This window comes from Festucalex cinctus, chromosome 16 (genome assembly GCF_051991245.1).
Source record: "Festucalex cinctus isolate MCC-2025b chromosome 16, RoL_Fcin_1.0, whole genome shotgun sequence".
Classification (NCBI taxonomy): Eukaryota; Metazoa; Chordata; class Actinopteri; order Syngnathiformes; family Syngnathidae; genus Festucalex; species Festucalex cinctus.
In genome coordinates, this window is record NC_135426.1 from 18,885,507 (window position 1) to 18,901,673 (window position 16,167).

At 43.2% G+C, this 16,167-nt stretch overlaps 2 protein-coding genes across 6 annotated transcripts; one reads left to right on the forward strand and one right to left on the reverse strand.

Annotated features, from left to right (window-relative positions):
* The first annotated feature begins 68 nt into the window (after nucleotides 1-68).
* Nucleotides 69-8,357, forward strand: cd99l2 (CD99 molecule-like 2). Of its 3 annotated transcripts, XM_077500157.1 has the most exons (11): nucleotides 69-221; nucleotides 838-891; nucleotides 1,112-1,132; nucleotides 1,210-1,245; nucleotides 1,347-1,430; nucleotides 1,609-1,677; nucleotides 1,765-1,824; nucleotides 1,894-2,013; nucleotides 2,085-2,150; nucleotides 3,705-3,796; nucleotides 7,810-8,357. In XM_077500157.1, exons 1-10 carry the CDS (start codon nucleotides 149-151, stop codon nucleotides 3,764-3,766), a joined length of 645 nt encoding a protein of 214 aa, XP_077356283.1. In that variant the 5' UTR covers nucleotides 69-148; the 3' UTR covers nucleotides 3,767-3,796; nucleotides 7,810-8,357. The 3 variants fall into 3 exon arrangements, with proteins under 3 accessions (XP_077356283.1, XP_077356282.1, XP_077356284.1); XM_077500156.1 differs by lacking the exon at nucleotides 7,810-8,357 and having other exon boundaries at nucleotides 3,705-4,353; XM_077500158.1 differs by lacking the exons at nucleotides 1,347-1,430; nucleotides 7,810-8,357 and having other exon boundaries at nucleotides 3,705-4,353.
* mtmr1a (myotubularin related protein 1a) lies at nucleotides 4,715-14,271 on the reverse strand. Of its 3 annotated transcripts, none has more exons than XM_077500152.1 (18): nucleotides 12,581-14,271; nucleotides 12,157-12,247; nucleotides 11,975-12,037; nucleotides 11,676-11,754; nucleotides 11,494-11,588; nucleotides 10,546-10,653; nucleotides 10,381-10,479; nucleotides 9,582-9,665; nucleotides 9,346-9,495; nucleotides 8,809-8,997; nucleotides 8,061-8,246; nucleotides 7,838-7,996; nucleotides 7,287-7,334; nucleotides 6,808-6,900; nucleotides 6,627-6,740; nucleotides 6,518-6,561; nucleotides 6,304-6,436; nucleotides 4,715-5,451 (listed from the first exon to the last, which is right to left on the reverse strand). In XM_077500152.1, the coding sequence occupies exons 1-18, from the start codon at nucleotides 12,667-12,669 to the stop codon at nucleotides 5,302-5,304; spliced, it is 1,974 nt and encodes a 657-aa protein (XP_077356278.1). In that variant the 5' UTR covers nucleotides 12,670-14,271; the 3' UTR covers nucleotides 4,715-5,301. The 3 variants fall into 3 exon arrangements, with proteins under 3 accessions (XP_077356278.1, XP_077356277.1, XP_077356279.1); XM_077500151.1 differs by having other exon boundaries at nucleotides 11,676-11,757; nucleotides 12,581-14,270; XM_077500153.1 differs by lacking the exon at nucleotides 11,975-12,037 and having other exon boundaries at nucleotides 11,676-11,757; nucleotides 12,581-14,270.
* Between the last annotated feature and the right edge of the window lie 1,896 nt (nucleotides 14,272-16,167).

Sequence of the window (16,167 nt, forward strand, 5' to 3'; positions counted from 1 at the left end):
TTTTCCTTTTGTCTTCGGAACTGACACCGCATCGACCTTTATTTTGTAAGGACAAACCGGAAGCCGTAGAATACACGCTCGGACACGCCCCTAAAAGCTTGAAATTGACACCTCCGGCGGCTCGTGGACGGTTCTGTTTGGTTCGGTGATGGCGCTTGCTCGTGGAGGTTCGCTGCTGCTGGCGATGGTGATGATGATTGTGATGACGCTCGTCGCGCAAGGTAAACGACATTACCGAGAAAAAGAAAAGCCGCCGATTTTATTGCGCATGCGTGCTGCCTAGTTTGTGTCGCAGCGGAGGCCCACAAGAATAACGGTGCGGTCCATTGTGAGCACCATCGTTCGTTGTTCTTGTCCATTATTGAGTCGGCATCAATAATAATTCTTAACTTATTATTTGTTTGGTTTCCAGAAAGGTGGCGAAAAGGTACTTACAGTATTAATAATTTAGGCATGTTCGATACCACTATTTTCCAGAACGATGCACTTCAACTCTTGAGTAGTCACCGATACCGATACCACTAGTACTTTTGAAACATACAATTTCCAAACAAAACAATTACAATAAAAAAGGCAAATACTGTATATCCCAATGTAGCATTTCCCTTAAAATTGCACGACATTAATGGCAATCTGATTTTGGTCCTCACCCATCCCTAATTAATGATAATCAGAATAAAAATGAAAATAACGGTCACTCACGTTGTGTCCCCTGCCGGATAGGAGGGTGAACAACAAGAAAGCGCACAAAAGCCCTTTTGTTGTCCTTTTGTGAGTAGGAAAACAGCAGTGTATTCTGGAATGACATTTTTATTTCTGTTGTTGTGGTTGCTGCAGTGCGGCCTCAGGGTCTCGACCTGGCCGACGCTTTGGACGGCGCCAACGACCAAAGTAGGTACTCACACAACATTACCAAAGTCGAAACAAACATCAGTCGTGTCACTTGCAACATGGAATTTTTAGGGCAGTTTGGCCAATTGACACCAGGGGGGGGAAAGTTTATTATGTTTTGTTTTTCCCAATAGGAAGTCACATATACATAAATTTGAATATGTGCTGCACATGCACACGTGTGATGTTTCTCACCTCATGTTGTCTCTGTTGATTACAGCCACACCAGCGCCCTTGCCAGGTAATAAACACACATCATCATAATCCTAATAATCCAGTAATAATACATACCGTCATGTGACATATCGCCCCCTACAGGCACCAAACCTCCAATCAAGACCAAAGGCAAAGCAGGTAAGCCGACGTCACGTTTCGTTCAGCATGCGCCCGTTTTGCTTCTTTTGGTTTTCCCCTTTGCCACGTTTCCACCCGTTCCTCATTTTGAACCCCGGCAGCCGCCGACGAATTTGACCTGGCCGACGCCTTGGACCCCAACAACGACATCACCAATGACAAGGACAAAGGGGGCCGGCGTGGAGGTGGGTCATCCAGCGTTAGGGTTAAGGTCGAAGGCTGACTAATGCAGCCCCTCCCATTTTCTTTTCCCTGCATTAATTCCCAATTCAGTTGTTTATTGGCTGCATTAACATGTTGCATATGCATGAACAGCCTTCTTTTACAAGTGTAACCCACTGTGGCGTGTCCATTTGTGTGCAGGAGGATTTTCCGACAGCGACCTGATCGACGTTAGCAAAGACGACAGCTACAAACCCGACAAAGGCAAAGGTGACAACCGCCGGCGCTTGTTCATCAAGACGAACTGTGCCACAAACAGGCGCAGTGATGTTTTTGGTTTTGCTTGTGTGTATTCAGGCAGCCGACCAAGCGGCGATCGCGATCAAATCAACCAACGCGGCGACAACGGCAACACTGGTGAGACCAAACGCGCTGGGTGCGTTTGACTTTAGGAGTGCGTAACGTTGACTACGTACGTGCGTGCAGAGACCACCGCCGAAATCGGCACCATCGCGGGCATCGTCAGCGCGGTGGGCATGGCGCTGGTAGGCGCCATCAGCAGCTACATATCGTACCAGAAGAAGAAGCTGTGCTTCGGCATCCAGCGTAAGCCGCACATTTCACTTTCCGTCTGTCTGTCCGCCCACCCATGGCTTGTGCTTGTGTCGCGGTGACAGAGAGTCTCAACGCCGAGATGGTGAAGGCTGACGCTCCGGACGCGGTGCTGGCGACAGAACCACAAGGTAGCCAACACAGTTGAGAAGAAGAAAGTTTCTTTAGGTCACACGTACATGTTTATTTTTAATTTTTGGTTGCCATTCTGTATACAATAGTGCCTTGAAACATGAGTGACCAAGCGCCGTTATGGTGGCAGTGAACTCAATTCAACTTGTTTCACAACAAGCTACACTTTGGCAACAATTGTCACACACACAAAAAAAAAATCTAACTGCTGAATGCCACTCCCACTTCAACTTTCCAAGCAAAGTAAACAAAGAATATGACGTCTTGTATATTGAAAACCACCAAATAGCTTCTGTTAGCTTAATGAATGCTAATATGTTGCAGTGCTTAAACCGATTCAACATGTAGGCAGCAAGATTAAGTTAGTTGGGGAAAAAAACCCATTAACAACTAAAAAAGCTTTTAAAATCAACAAAAACTAAAACTTTTTTTACGTTTACACGACTAATTTAAACTAGTTATAATTTTAGCAGAATTGTCCTTGTTTTCATCTTTGAAAATTAATTTAATACATGAGCTATTTCGGTTGATTTTAATGTATTTATTTCAGCAGCATGACAGCATATAGGAAGGTCGAACAGTTGTCTGTGAATTGTAGTCTTTTGTGTCACGTAGCTGCTACATCATCTAGCGGCAGCCAATACAAAAGCACCACCAGATTTAGTCGCTCTGAGGCAGCGATTTGTTCTACTTTTAATTTTCAAACCCGTGGTTTGTTATGGCTCGGTTAGCTGCCCTGCTTTTGTCACTTAACTCAACCCGAAACGTGATCCTAACAATTTTTTAGTTCACACAGTATAGCTAACCTGGCAGTAGCCAGATGATTGGTACCTCTCCACAGTAATTTTGTCGGGAAAAGGCGGGACATTCTGTACAATAATTCTAGCTGATTGTATGATGCGACATTCTACACGTTTGTTTTAACCAATCACGGCCACGGGTGAAGATTTCGTTTTCATTCTTGTCAAAACACGAACATCTTACCAGCTTGACATGCACGAAGCGCCCCTCGCTGTTCAACATTCAACAAGGAAACGGTGAGTAATTCTGCCAGAAAGGAATTAATTGCAGCGTCCATTCGTCCATGTTAGATTTGTTTGTTAGCTCCGGCGTCGGCTTCCTGGTTTCGTCACAGTTGCATATCCCGCCCCCCAAACACAATGTCGCTCTGTGATTGGTCCGAACTACCAGTGGGTAGTCTCCGGAGAAATACCGCGAGAATTCATCTTGCTAGAGCAAGGTTACAGTACAACAGAGTTTCGTTATAATTTCTGCCTTCTACCGCCTCCATGTGGCCAAGATGAGCACAGCAGAAGGCACAGTATCCATTGCAGCAGTTTGGCAAAAACTGTTTCTATCAATTCATTCTTTTGAATTCTCTTTAATGGTGTCATGACAGTTCGTTTGTTTTTAGACAGTACAATAATCGGAGTGCTGTTTTATCCTCTTTTAAAATCATTTCAAAATCGAACTCTTATCTCAATGCACGGCTGTACTGGAAAGCTAAACGGTCAAGTCACTTTTTTGTGTGTGTTTTTATTGTTGCGCTGCAGTGCAGCAGACTCTTCTGGAGCAGTCCAGTGCTGAACCTCGCCTTGCCCACAACGTCGTGTGACGACGCACAAGCGAAGCAAACATCACAACGGTGACCGGCGCGCACAACACACACACACACACACACACACACACGAGCATCATGTACATTCTGGGTTTATTTCATGGAAGATTTTGTACACGGTTGACTTGATGATGAGTTGTTCCTTTGCACTGACAAGCTTTTAAGAGTCCTGCATAATGTGACATTTTATATCATTTATTTATTTCTTTTCTCTGCCATAGTGTAGCAACTATATAGACATTTTTTAATCCTTATGTAGTTTTTTTTCCTTTGTTATTTGGTTGTAAAGGGAGCTTACTTGTACATTTCTTCTTGACTAACTGGACAAACGTAGTGAGCTTTGGTCACTTAGTAGCAACCGCAACGCTTAGTGTTCATATTTGCTGTGCTCTTTCGACAATGACGACCTCGACAATTATCATATTAACCTCTCACAATGACAAGAATAATTCATACTAAGAAGAATGTGTTTCAAGACTGACAGTAGAATGTTTGACATGAACAAATGCATCTGTAAAGCTGTTTTCACTCCACGGTACCAGAATGCAAAAACCAAATAAAACATTTGGTCACACCGGAAATAATACCGACGTTTTCTTTGAATGTGTGTTTTTAAGGCAGTAAAGTTCAATAATTTACAACGACAACTTTCCTAACGAAGACTAGTAAACAGAGAGAAAGACCTCTTACCTATTGATTAAAAACCACCACGTAGCTTGTTAGCTTAATGCTAATTAGCATTAGTATTTGCTGCAGTGCTTGAACCATTACGTCACATGTAGGCAAGGTTAAATGTAATGAAAACTAACAAAATAGCTAAAACTACAACATTGTTAACGAAATATTTTTTTTTAAAAACAAACTACATACTGTATATCTCAACGTATTTTTTTGGTCTCTGTCTTGCCTTGCTCTTGGGAGAGTAAAGTGTCTTTCAAAATAGAAGACATTTCAAGAACACAGTTTTATTTTTGTAAATCACTTAACAAAAAGCAAAAACAACTCTTTCTGGAAAAAATGAACAAATGTGTGTGTTTTTAAGGGAGTAAAGTTCAATTATTTACAACAACTTTCCTAGCAAAGTAAACAAAGAGAAATACCTCTTACCTGTTAAAAACCACCACGTAGCTTGTTGGCTTAATGCTCATTAGCATTAGCATCTGTTGCAGTGTTTGAACCATTAAGTCACATGTGGGCAAGGTTAAATGTAATGAAAACTAACAAAATCGCTACAACTACAACGTTAACAAAATCAAATAGTTTTTAAAAACAAACTACATATATAAAATGTAATTTTTTTGGTCCCTCTGTCTTTCAAAATAAAAGACATTTCAAGAAGACAGTTTTATTTTTGGAACTCGCTTAACAAAAAACCCCCAAAAACAACTCTTTCTGGAAAACAAATGGCACTCAAGTGGATGACGACATTTAAGGAGTGTGGGAGTGAGGGATAAACGTGTTTCTCAAAAAGTCTTTTCATAAGCCTGATTTTCATCCATGGCGTAGGCAAACTAACCCCGTTCATCGTACATTCACACACACGCGGCCGCGGCAGTCCCAGCGCCATGGTCGGGCGATGATGCCGGGGAGTTGGCCTGGACCTCCCGACGCAGCTCTTCCACCCGTCGCTCAAGTTGGGCCCGTAACAGCAGCAGATCCTTCAGCATGCGATGCTGCGCCACCTGCAAAGCCACGCAAGCCGGTCTCCGCAATTGGCTTTCTTTTATTTTTAATAACAGAGTATGAAAATGGATCGCGGCATAATTTCAAGTCATCAACTGCTAGAGGATCACTGGAATGTTTTGAAACAAAAATTCAAAAATAAAAACAGTTTTTGTTAACATCCACTTGCGAAATTTACCAAATAAGAGGCCAATGTTCAAATGTAACTTGACCTGTGATTTTTATTTATTTATTTATTATAATTATTATTATTTTATTTTTTTTAGATGGAAATAGCTTTTTGTGTCAGCAAATTCAACAAATGACTATTTTCAGTTCTTTACAATCTATGAATCTATAATAATAATAATAATTTCAAGAAATGCAAATTACTAAAGCTGCGACAAATTCGACAAATGACTACAGTTCTTTACAACCTATAAATGTAAATAAATAAATAAGACAAAATAAATTATTTCAGGAAATGCAAATGACTAAAAGCTGCAAATTCAAGAAATGACTATTTTATTCTCTTTACAAACTACAAAAAATAATTTTGAATAATCTTAAAAAAAAAAAAAAAGTAGAAAGGTCTTTAACTCGGGAAATGTTATCTCAGATCCGCACGCAATGCGGGAGTGCAAACTTGGCGTGGACGGTTCAAATGTTGCCGCCCCCTTCTCGCCGTGCGCCAGTTGTAATGGAAAGCCGGCGGTTGCGGTCTGGTGTGGTTGAGTGAGGTGTGGTGTGGTGTGGTACCTGGCCGTGCGGGAACGATGGAAAAGCGGCACATGATATGATCATGACTTCAGAACAAATTTGACTGTTGTCTTAGTTCTCCAATATATTCTAGAAGTCTGAGAGTTGCTCACCTGTGGTCTCATGCGAGGGTTCCATCGTGCGTAGTAAGCCGTCCACAGCTCTAAATGTCTGCAGGACGCCAGCGGGTAGATCACGCGGTGGCTCTCGTGGACGTACAGCGGGTTGCTGAAGTCCTCGGGCTGGCTGAGCGCGACCCCGAGCAAACACGAGTCAGTCGAGAGCGCGAGGTCGCGAACGAACCAGGCGAGGACGTCTCCCGCTTACCTGTTGATGTAGGACCACAGGGACGCCGTCCGGGTTTGGAGCTCCTGGAAAGCAAAAAAAAAACGGCGTTAGCGAAGCGGGTCGCCATCTTGCGACCCATGGCGCTCACCTGTGCCGCGCGTTCTTGCTCGCTGTTGCACAGGAAAGTTCCGAAGAGGCAGCTGTACAGGTGGTCCAGCAGAGCCAGCAGGAAAAGTTCGTTGAACTCGAACGCCGCCGGGAACTGCGGGTCACGGAAGTCACGGCGGAACGTGCGGGAGATTTTGACTTTGGCGGCGGCGGCGACGTACCTGCCGGCTCATCTGCCACACGCAGTCCACGAACTGCACGAAGAGGGGCGAGCGCTCCGAGTTGCCGCGGTCGTCGTCGCCGTGGCCCACACGCTGACGACAGCGCACACACAAAATCATTACATTTATTGGAGCCATTTTCAGCAGTAAAAAAATAATATTTTGGCCAGAATTAAATTGATAACTTCATTAGTTTTCATGCACAATTAATATCTTTAAAAACTGATTTTCCCACTTGCTGTCAACTTTTAGATGACATCACCTGTCCTGAGGAAGTAGGTCACGACCAATCATGGCTCAGTTTGCTGAGCAAACCCAGAAAACAGGTCAATCGGTCGATTTAATCATATGGCCGATTAATTGGTCGAGCCCTGCTAAATAATCCCCATGGCAATTTGGGGGTGCATACGGTTGCTACACTTAATCATAGTTAAAATTACAAGGACAGTCTCAGAAGCGAGTGTGCCAAGTTTTCTTACAGCAGCAAACTTGTGTCCAAAGCTGATCCACTCCTTCTCCACTAGAACCTAGAAGAGAATGAACACTGTTAAAAAAAAAAAGGAAAAAAAAAAAAAAAGCATTAGATTATACCTAAGTTTCATCATTATTCACAAATCTGTTTAAAACTGTGGAGAATATAACTTGTTTGGAACATGGCCTGTTTGATCTCTTATACTCTGCTGCCACCTGTTGGTCGTTTTTGTAATAACTACCACTGTTTCAACCGTTCTCTGCAGTTTAGAGGCTGCATCAAAGCCTTCTGTATGCTCCAGTATAAAAACCTAAACAAAAACGTATAAATACGTCTTTGGGATCATGGCAATATTTAAAATAGAACGTATTTATACGTTTTTGGGAGCTAATGAGTTAAACTAGTAAAATGTACTCAAAACTCTCATTGTAAAATTTAGGTGGAATCTATAAGTGAAAAAAACCTTACTAGATTTTTCAAGTAAATATTACTCCCCATTTTTTTTGTTTTTTTGTTTTGTTTTTATACAGTGAAGAGGAGGAGAGAGCAGGTACGGACCTGGAATCCGCGGAGCGTGCGGTAGTAGCCGTCCACCATGAGCATGGTCAGAGACGTCAGCTGAGCCGTCCTGTCCCAGCCGTCGCTGCAGTGGACCACCACTGACGTCTTCGCGCGCTCCAGCTTGGACGCCATCTGGGACGCCCCACGCAGCAGAAGCTAACAAACGCCCCGATTATTCTCTCGTTAGACGTTGGTACGAGTGCGCGTGCTTATTTAGTACCTGAATGTAGTTGAGCCAGTGCGTTTGGTCAAGGTTGGTGTGCCAGCGCGCTTGGTTGATGTCGGGGTACAGCATGTCCTTCAACTTCCTGAGGGCCTCGCGCATCACGTGGATGTTGGGGATCTCCAGGAAGTTGAGCTCCACGTTGGCGTAGACGCTCTCGCTCTCGTAGCCGCCGTCCTTCTCCTGCCGGCGCGACGCGGCGTTCACAGTACGCATCTCAATTTACAAATGACTCAATCACTCCAAGCCATTATCACGGAAGCAATCCCATTCGCTCCCGCGTGTTTTACTGGATTTTGACTGATTTTGCAAGGCCCAATGAATATTGTTTCCTATTGCTATAAAAACATGGAACATACCAAAAGAAAGATTAGAGTCTCTTCTTTCATCAGGAAAAAAAAAAGTATATTTCTATCTATTTCTGTTCTGCAGCAATTAGCATTAGAATATAGCTAAGTTTCATCATTATTCAGAATCTGTTTAAAACTGTGGGGAAAAGAGGTTGTTGCAACATGGCCCTGGCTGATCTCTTATACTCTGCTGCCAACTACTGGCCATTTGTTATAACTACCATTGCCATTACTATTCTCTTCAGTTCAGAGGCTGCATCAAAGCCTTCTGACTGCTCTAGCATAAAAAAATAACAAAAAACGTATAAATACGTCTTTGGGAGCATGGTCATGTTTAAAATAGAACGGATTTATACATTTTTGGGAGCAAATGAGTTAAGTAGCCGGCGACGTACTTTGTTGGTGCGCGCGGCGCTGAACTGTCGGGCGTCGAAGACGCTGAGCTTGTGGGAGTGCGCGTTGGCGTCCATGATGGTCTGGAGGAGGCGTTCGTCCTCTTTGCAGCGGCGGTCGGTCGCACCGACCAGCGGCTGGCCGCAGCGCACCAGGGCCGCCTGCGACTCGGGGTGGAGCCATGACAGCACCTGCCGTGGAGAGGCACGGTGACGACATTTCAGGATAAAACGAGACCAGCTCGCTTTTCAGGAAAACCAAATAATAATAATAATAATAATAATTTCCCATTTGTCAAGCCAGGCCGAGCTGGGGCAATCATTTGGACAAAATAACAGATTATTTTAAATATTTTAAATAAATAAATACATAAAATAAGAATAAATAAATACAATAAAAATAACAACGTCAGGATCTCTATTGGCTCATTCTGGGGTGCATGCTTTGGCCACCTGGGGGCAGTATCCGACAACAAAAAAATAAAAATTAACTGTATGTTACTGTTTGTATACTGCAATGAGTGCAGTTCTAAATCCCACCGGAATGCGATGCTTGGCTCGGAACGCCGCCACCCGCTTGATGTCCTCATCAGAGACATTGGCGGGGACCACCAGGAGGGCGGGGTATGTATCGCACAGCTGATAGGACGTGTTCAATCGGCTGATGGTCCAGCTCTCGTTGGGGAGACCCTGAGGGTTGCAAAGTGAACGGCGTCAGCTTGTAACGATTAAAAACTAAGCACTTTTAGGTTACTCTTGATAATGTAAACACTTACCTGTCGTCGCCACTCGGCCAGCGGCTCATAAACCTTCCAGCCGTCCGCGCCGAAGCGCTGCTCGTAGCGGAAGGCGAATAAGTTCTGCGTGTGCACAACGGAGACGTTGAAGGCCCAATCTGCCGGTTTGACTCTGGAAAAGGCACTTTTTAAATACAGGATTTAAACAAACAAACTAAATTTACAGATGACGGCTTGTCTTCATTTCTGGTGGTGATTTTGTCATAAATCCGCACCCCCCCCCCCCCCAGCATGTATTTTACCATTTTGTGTTTGTTTTGTAAACAGCGGGAAGTTTCTGTGGAAAGACAGCCAACATCAGCCAATCACAGAGCTGGGGCCGGGCGAATTTGCCGGCTGCGTGACGTCACTCACGCACAGATTATTATTAATTTTTTTTCCACTCACTCACTCACAGAAGCTTACATGTGTGAATGAGTGAGTGAAAAAAAATAATAATCCGTGCGTGCTTTCAAATTGCCGCGGGAGTGACGTCACGCAGCCGGCAAATTGCCCGGCCCCGTTTGCGACACGCCCCCCCCGCTCTGCGATTGGCTGGAGGGTTGTAAACACTGTCTTTCCACAGAAACGTCCCGCTGTTTACAAAACAAACACAAAATGGCAAAATACAGGCTTAGGACAAAATCACCACCAGAAATGAAGACAAGCCCTGATCTGTAAATTGAGTTTGTTTGTTTAAATCCTGTATTTAAAAAGTGCCTTTTCCAGAGTGAAATCGGCAGACTCTGCCTTTAACATCGATTGCGACGGTGTTTCAACTTGACATCTTTCAACTGACCAGCTGGCGGGACAGCGGGAAAGCACGCGAGGCCACCATCTTGGCCACGTCGGCGCGGCCCGTACCCGTTTTGTAGGCGAACTTCAGACTCCGCAGATCCTGGGCGGACACGAAGAGATTAGGCGTGGGTCGGCCCGCGTGCAAATGGCGCTCGTGAGTCGCTACCTTGCAGACCAGCTCCAGTCCCTCGGTGTTGTCGCCTCGGTCGGGGATGCCCACCGTCTCCACGCGGCTGATGACACCCAGGTTGACGGCCAGGACAAACGGACATTCCTGAAGCCAAACAAATCATTTGACAGCTGAATAGAAATGAACAGAACCAAAAGCTTCTTGGTGTGTTCCAAAAATCGGAATTAATCTCTTGTACATTTTGAATTAGGCCTGCACGATACACCGTTTGAACATCGCGATGTGTCTTGCAGTTGGTAAGTTAAAATACTACTACTAATAATAATAATTGTAAATAGTTAAAATGTCTCATTTATGGTCCAAACAAATCACATTACATTTAAGACTGAGCATCTAAAAAGTAACTTGTTGTTAGACAATTTCAAGCTAATACTAATGATGATAATAATTTAATTATAAATCAGACAAATATTCATGGTAAGATAGAGTTTTTGCATTGGAATAAAACATAAAAGGAGTAGTTCACCCCCAAAATGACTTCTTTTTTTTCCTATTGATTACTCATGCCATGGAGACTTGAGTACAGTCATTTTTTTGTATTTGACACATTCCTAATACAAAAACTTGATTTGATTTTTTTTTTACCCCCCCCCCCCCCCAATTAATTACAATGAAGACTAAATGCAATGCACATTTGATATTATATGAATAAAATGGTGTCATGTTGCGTTAACCAAATTGTTTGCGAGCAGAGCTATTCAAGTCATCTGGTGACAATTCTTCTGTTTTTAATATTGCAATATATCAGACACACACACAAAAAAAAATCGCAATGTCTGTTTTATCCAATATCGTGCAGCCCTATTTTGAACTCACATCCTGAAAAAATTACAACAAAATGCTACTTGGATGTCCCAAATGAGCTGAAAATATATTATTGATTTTATAAACAAAAAAAACAAAAAAATCAGAGCTGTGTGTTACCCTTTCTGTGCTGCTGAAGTAGAGTTTGTAGTCAGTGATGGTCAAGATTCCGTTGAGCAGGCCGCTGAAGGGACAAATGTACGTCACGTCCTCAACTGAAAAAGAAGGAATGAGAGAGAGGAAACAAAAACAAGAGTCGGCCACAAGACAAAAGTGTCATTGGCCAAGCATTCGAAACTCACTGGTCGTCTGGATGTTTTCGCCTGGAAGGAGAGGAACTGCAGACACTTTTTCACTCATTTTCAGCCTTGGTGCCGGAGGCTTCTATGCACACACAGTCAGTGAGCCGCTTAGCGTTACATTGACACTAAAAAGGTCTGCAAAAATCAGCATTTATTTTTCATTTCAGTGATGTCTTTATTACAAGCAATTTGGCTTGGAAAAAAAAGGTTGCTGGACCCCAAAGATTTGCAAAGCCGTGCACTAAAGAAATGGAAACCAATGTGAAGAGAAAGGCCAGAAAAAGAGAAGCACCACTTGCCAAAGAGTTAGCGGGATGCTCGCTGTCGTCTCCGTGGCAACGGACACTCTCATCCATAGCATCCTGCCGCGCGGGCATGGACCAAAAGGGACAGCGAAAGACAAGCGGGAGGGGAAATAAGTGCAAGGAAAGCGGTGCGTGCACACGTAGAATCGCTCACGACCACAATAAACAATGCTTACCTTGGCGATGGCGTCACAGGCTCCCGAGACGTGACTGGACAAAGTAGCCGCGATCAACTGTTTACACCATTCCACGTGACCTCCCGATGGACTACACATTACACACACAAATTTACAGTGAAACGCAGCTCTTTTGAGACTCACACTCAACCAATGTGCGCGGATGCACACACTGGTTATGACGTGTGAATATGCCAACGGGCTAAGCTAAGCTAACATGCTAAATGTTTGTCAGGTTTGTTTTCAAGCTAGCCACAACCGCGTCCTATCTCGTCAAACATGAGGTAACTAAAATGAGACTAAAGCGCACAAAGCTGTTTTGGGAGTATTATAATAAAAAAAAAAAAAAAAAAAAAAAAAACCCTACATAAAGCCTTGAAAGAAAAAAAATACGCTTCAAGCGGAAGTAATGGGAACGCATCACCTGTCTGGATCAGGTCCACTTGCACTGCTCACGGCGGCCGAACTCCGAGTTCCATTTGGTTCTTCCCCGGTTTCGGTTCCGTGTTCCATCCCGAACCAGCGACCGACGCTTTTGCTTGTCCCTCAGGCGTAAATTTGGGGCCAAGGGGGCGGAGTTCGGTTCCGCTCAGCTTCCTCCGGTGCGACGACGGATCAGCTAGGTCCGAGCCAAGCGCGCTAAAACGCAAATAAGAGACCGGACGCAGAAGAGAAACGCCGGGAACGACGCGACGTTTATCCGAAGAGAAGATGCGGCTGCAGTTGATGCGCGAAGACGACAACGCTTTGTCCCGAAACGCAGCATCCCACTCACAAACCACGTGACAGACACACGTCACACTTCAAACTTAAATTAATTTAATCAACAATATTTACAGAACCAAGCAGTTGTGGAGAGGGTTGATGGCGCTCTTGTTTTCTTCTTCCCTTTTGTGAAAAACAACAAAGAGCAGCAAAGGAAGCAAACCACAAAAAAAAAAAAAAAAAGACACGTCAAGTTAAGTCGAGTAGTATACAAACGCTTCCGGAAAAAAAAAAATAAAAAAAAAAAACAGCAACCATTCCCTTCATTCCCCCCATAAAGGTAAAATATTTGACACTCGATAAATGATTGTTTTTTTTTTTTACAAGTAGAGAGCTTGAAAGCGCAAAATAGCTTTGGACTGAGGTAATCACATCCTGATCCTGGTGTTTATAGAAAAGAAGCAAAGAAAAATAGATTTTCATCTCAAGTGGATTTCCCCCAAAAGCTCAAGAAAGTGTCTCGACTGGCCGCTTTACCCTGTTTGCGAGCTTTTCAGGACGAATGCCGGGAAAAAGAGCATGAACGTCCGACGACTTCCAAGAGAACTTCTCAATAAACAAGCTTGACAAGAAAGCTGATGACGGGATTACAAGTACACTTGACCAGGACAGTTAAACGCTTAACATAACCCTAACGTTGCTTACTGTCCAAAAACTGTGATCCAAAATGTACACGGACGTCTCGACTTATGCCCAATTCTCGATCTGAATATCATGGCGCACCATCACTCCATTAATTTTTATTTTTTTTAATGGATGTTACTCTCCATAGAAGTTCGCTATCCATAATCCTGGGGTGTGATCGACTGGACATAAGTAGAGACGTCCACATAAATTTTGGTGATTGATCAGTTTGAACATATTCAAGCAATGTTAAACTTTTTACATTAAGCATTTTTAGACCAGTGGCCCCCAACTACTGGTTATCTTTACAACAAAAGTAAATAAACATGAAGATATTTTGAGTAATGAAGCACGAAAACACATTAACCACTGGACCAAAGCAGCAATCAATAAATCATCTTTTGATCATGCACATTTGGATCATAATTTCTAAACGTATTACGTCATATTCGTTATTGCTGAGGGGTTAGTTTTGATCTTGTTCTACTTTTGTTGTACTGTTAAAACGTTTTAGTTTTCTGTATTCATCTTTTTGATTTGGTTGTCAAAATTTACTTTCTATGTTAAAGGGATACTTGACTCATTGAGCCATTTTCAGTAGTAAAAAGTCCATATTTTGTCTATTAACGTCATTATTTTTCACGTACAATTAATACCTTCACAAACTAATTTTTCCCCTTGCTGTCGACCGATGATGACATCACCTGTGCTGAGGAAGTAGGTAACGACCAATCATGGCTCAGTTTGCTGATCAAACCCAGAAAACAGCTGAGCCATGATTGGTTGTCACCTACTTCCTCAGCACAGGTGATGTCATCATCAGTTGACGGCAAGTGGACAAATTCGTTTTTAAAGGTATTAATTGTACATGAAAAAGCGACGATACTTGACTCATTGAGACATTTTCCTCAGTAAAAAGTTTGTCCAGAATGAATTTGATTATTTTTCATGTACAATTCGTACTTTTAAAAACAATTTTTTCCACTTGCTGTCAACTGATGATGACATCACCGGTGCTGAGGAAGTGGGTAACGACCGATCATGGCTCAGCTGTTTTCGAGATTGGTTAGCAAACTGAACGATGATTGGTCGTCACCTACTTCCTCCGCACAGGTGATGTCGTCATCAGTTGACAGCAAGTGGAATAATTAGTTTTTAAAAGTATTAATTGTACATGAAAAATAATTAAGTTATCAAATTTATTCCGGACAAAATATTTTTTTTGCTGCTAAAAATGGGTTAAGTATCCCTTTAATATTGCATTTGTGGAATATGAGTTATGAAGCAAATTCCAGACGTTTCTGTCCATTTCAGGGGGTGGCCATTTTGTCACTTGCTGTCCACTGAAGACGACATCACAGTTGCTCAGGTCTCAGGTAACAACCAATCACAGCTGAGCTTCAGAAAACACACGAGCTGTTATTGGTCGTTGCCTGAGCTATGAGTAACTGTGATGTCATCTAAAGGCGACAGCAAGTGGCAAAATGGCCGCCCCCTGAAATGGATAGAAATGGCTGTATTTTGCTTCATAACTCATATTCCACAAATATTCATCAAAATGTTATGTTTAGAGTAGTGAGGACCAATCGTGGCTCACCTGTTTTCTGGGTTTAGTCAGTAAAATGAGCCATGATTGGTCGTGACCTACTTCCTCAGCACAGGTGACGTCATCATCAGTTGACACCAAGTAGAAAAAAATTACTTTTTAAAGGTATTAATTCTACATGAAAAATAATGAAGTTACCACATTAATTTACTGCTGAAAATGGCTCAATGAGTTAAGTATCCCTTTAATATTTACATATGGTTTAGTTTTAGTACAGATGTTAAAAAAAACAAAACAATATAAAACAATGTAAAGTCGTAATAACGACCCCGCCCCCGAATGGTTGCCGTCCGTGAAGCGAAAAAGGTTGGGGACCACTGTTATAGACTGCCACCTTGAGCACTTTGGCCTATTTGGGACATCGTGATTGACGGGCCCACGAGAGCCATATACCCTGTCCGAACGACTGGAAACCAAAGAGCCTCAAAAAGGACGACGAGGCGTTCCGTGTGAAGCGCAGGGGGAATCAAGGCACACATTTGCCTGACGCTCGCGCATCAGGCGAGCTCGGCGGGGGGGTTTTCGCCGATTTGCTTTTTTGGCTCCGGAAACGACCGTTATTGCATCAAAAGGACAGCAGGACTTCAAGTCACGGCCGTTTCTCCTGATGGACCAAACGCAAATCGGAATAGCTGCGAAGACGCAAGGAAAAGCGCCACTTTGAGAACGCGCGCAATTCTCAACATGAACGTTAGCATAATGATCTCTAGCGAGGCGAGAGATGACGCGATCGCTCGGGAGCCAAGAGAGGAAACTGCAACTGAACAGACAAGCGGGATTCCAACCTTCTCGTGACTCTGCTGCACCTCAACTCCCGACTTGAAATGGTGTGTGCGTTTGTGTGTGCTCTGTCTTCAGTCTGCACGTTGGCTTCTTCTCCTGTATGTGTTCAAGCCCTTGGAATGAAAGCCAGCAAACGTCTTTAAGGCTTGTGTATGTGTGTGTGTGGTGACAAGGCTGCATGGTGCCATATTGCATACATAATCACCTGCTAAATATAAAATGGAAAAAAATCC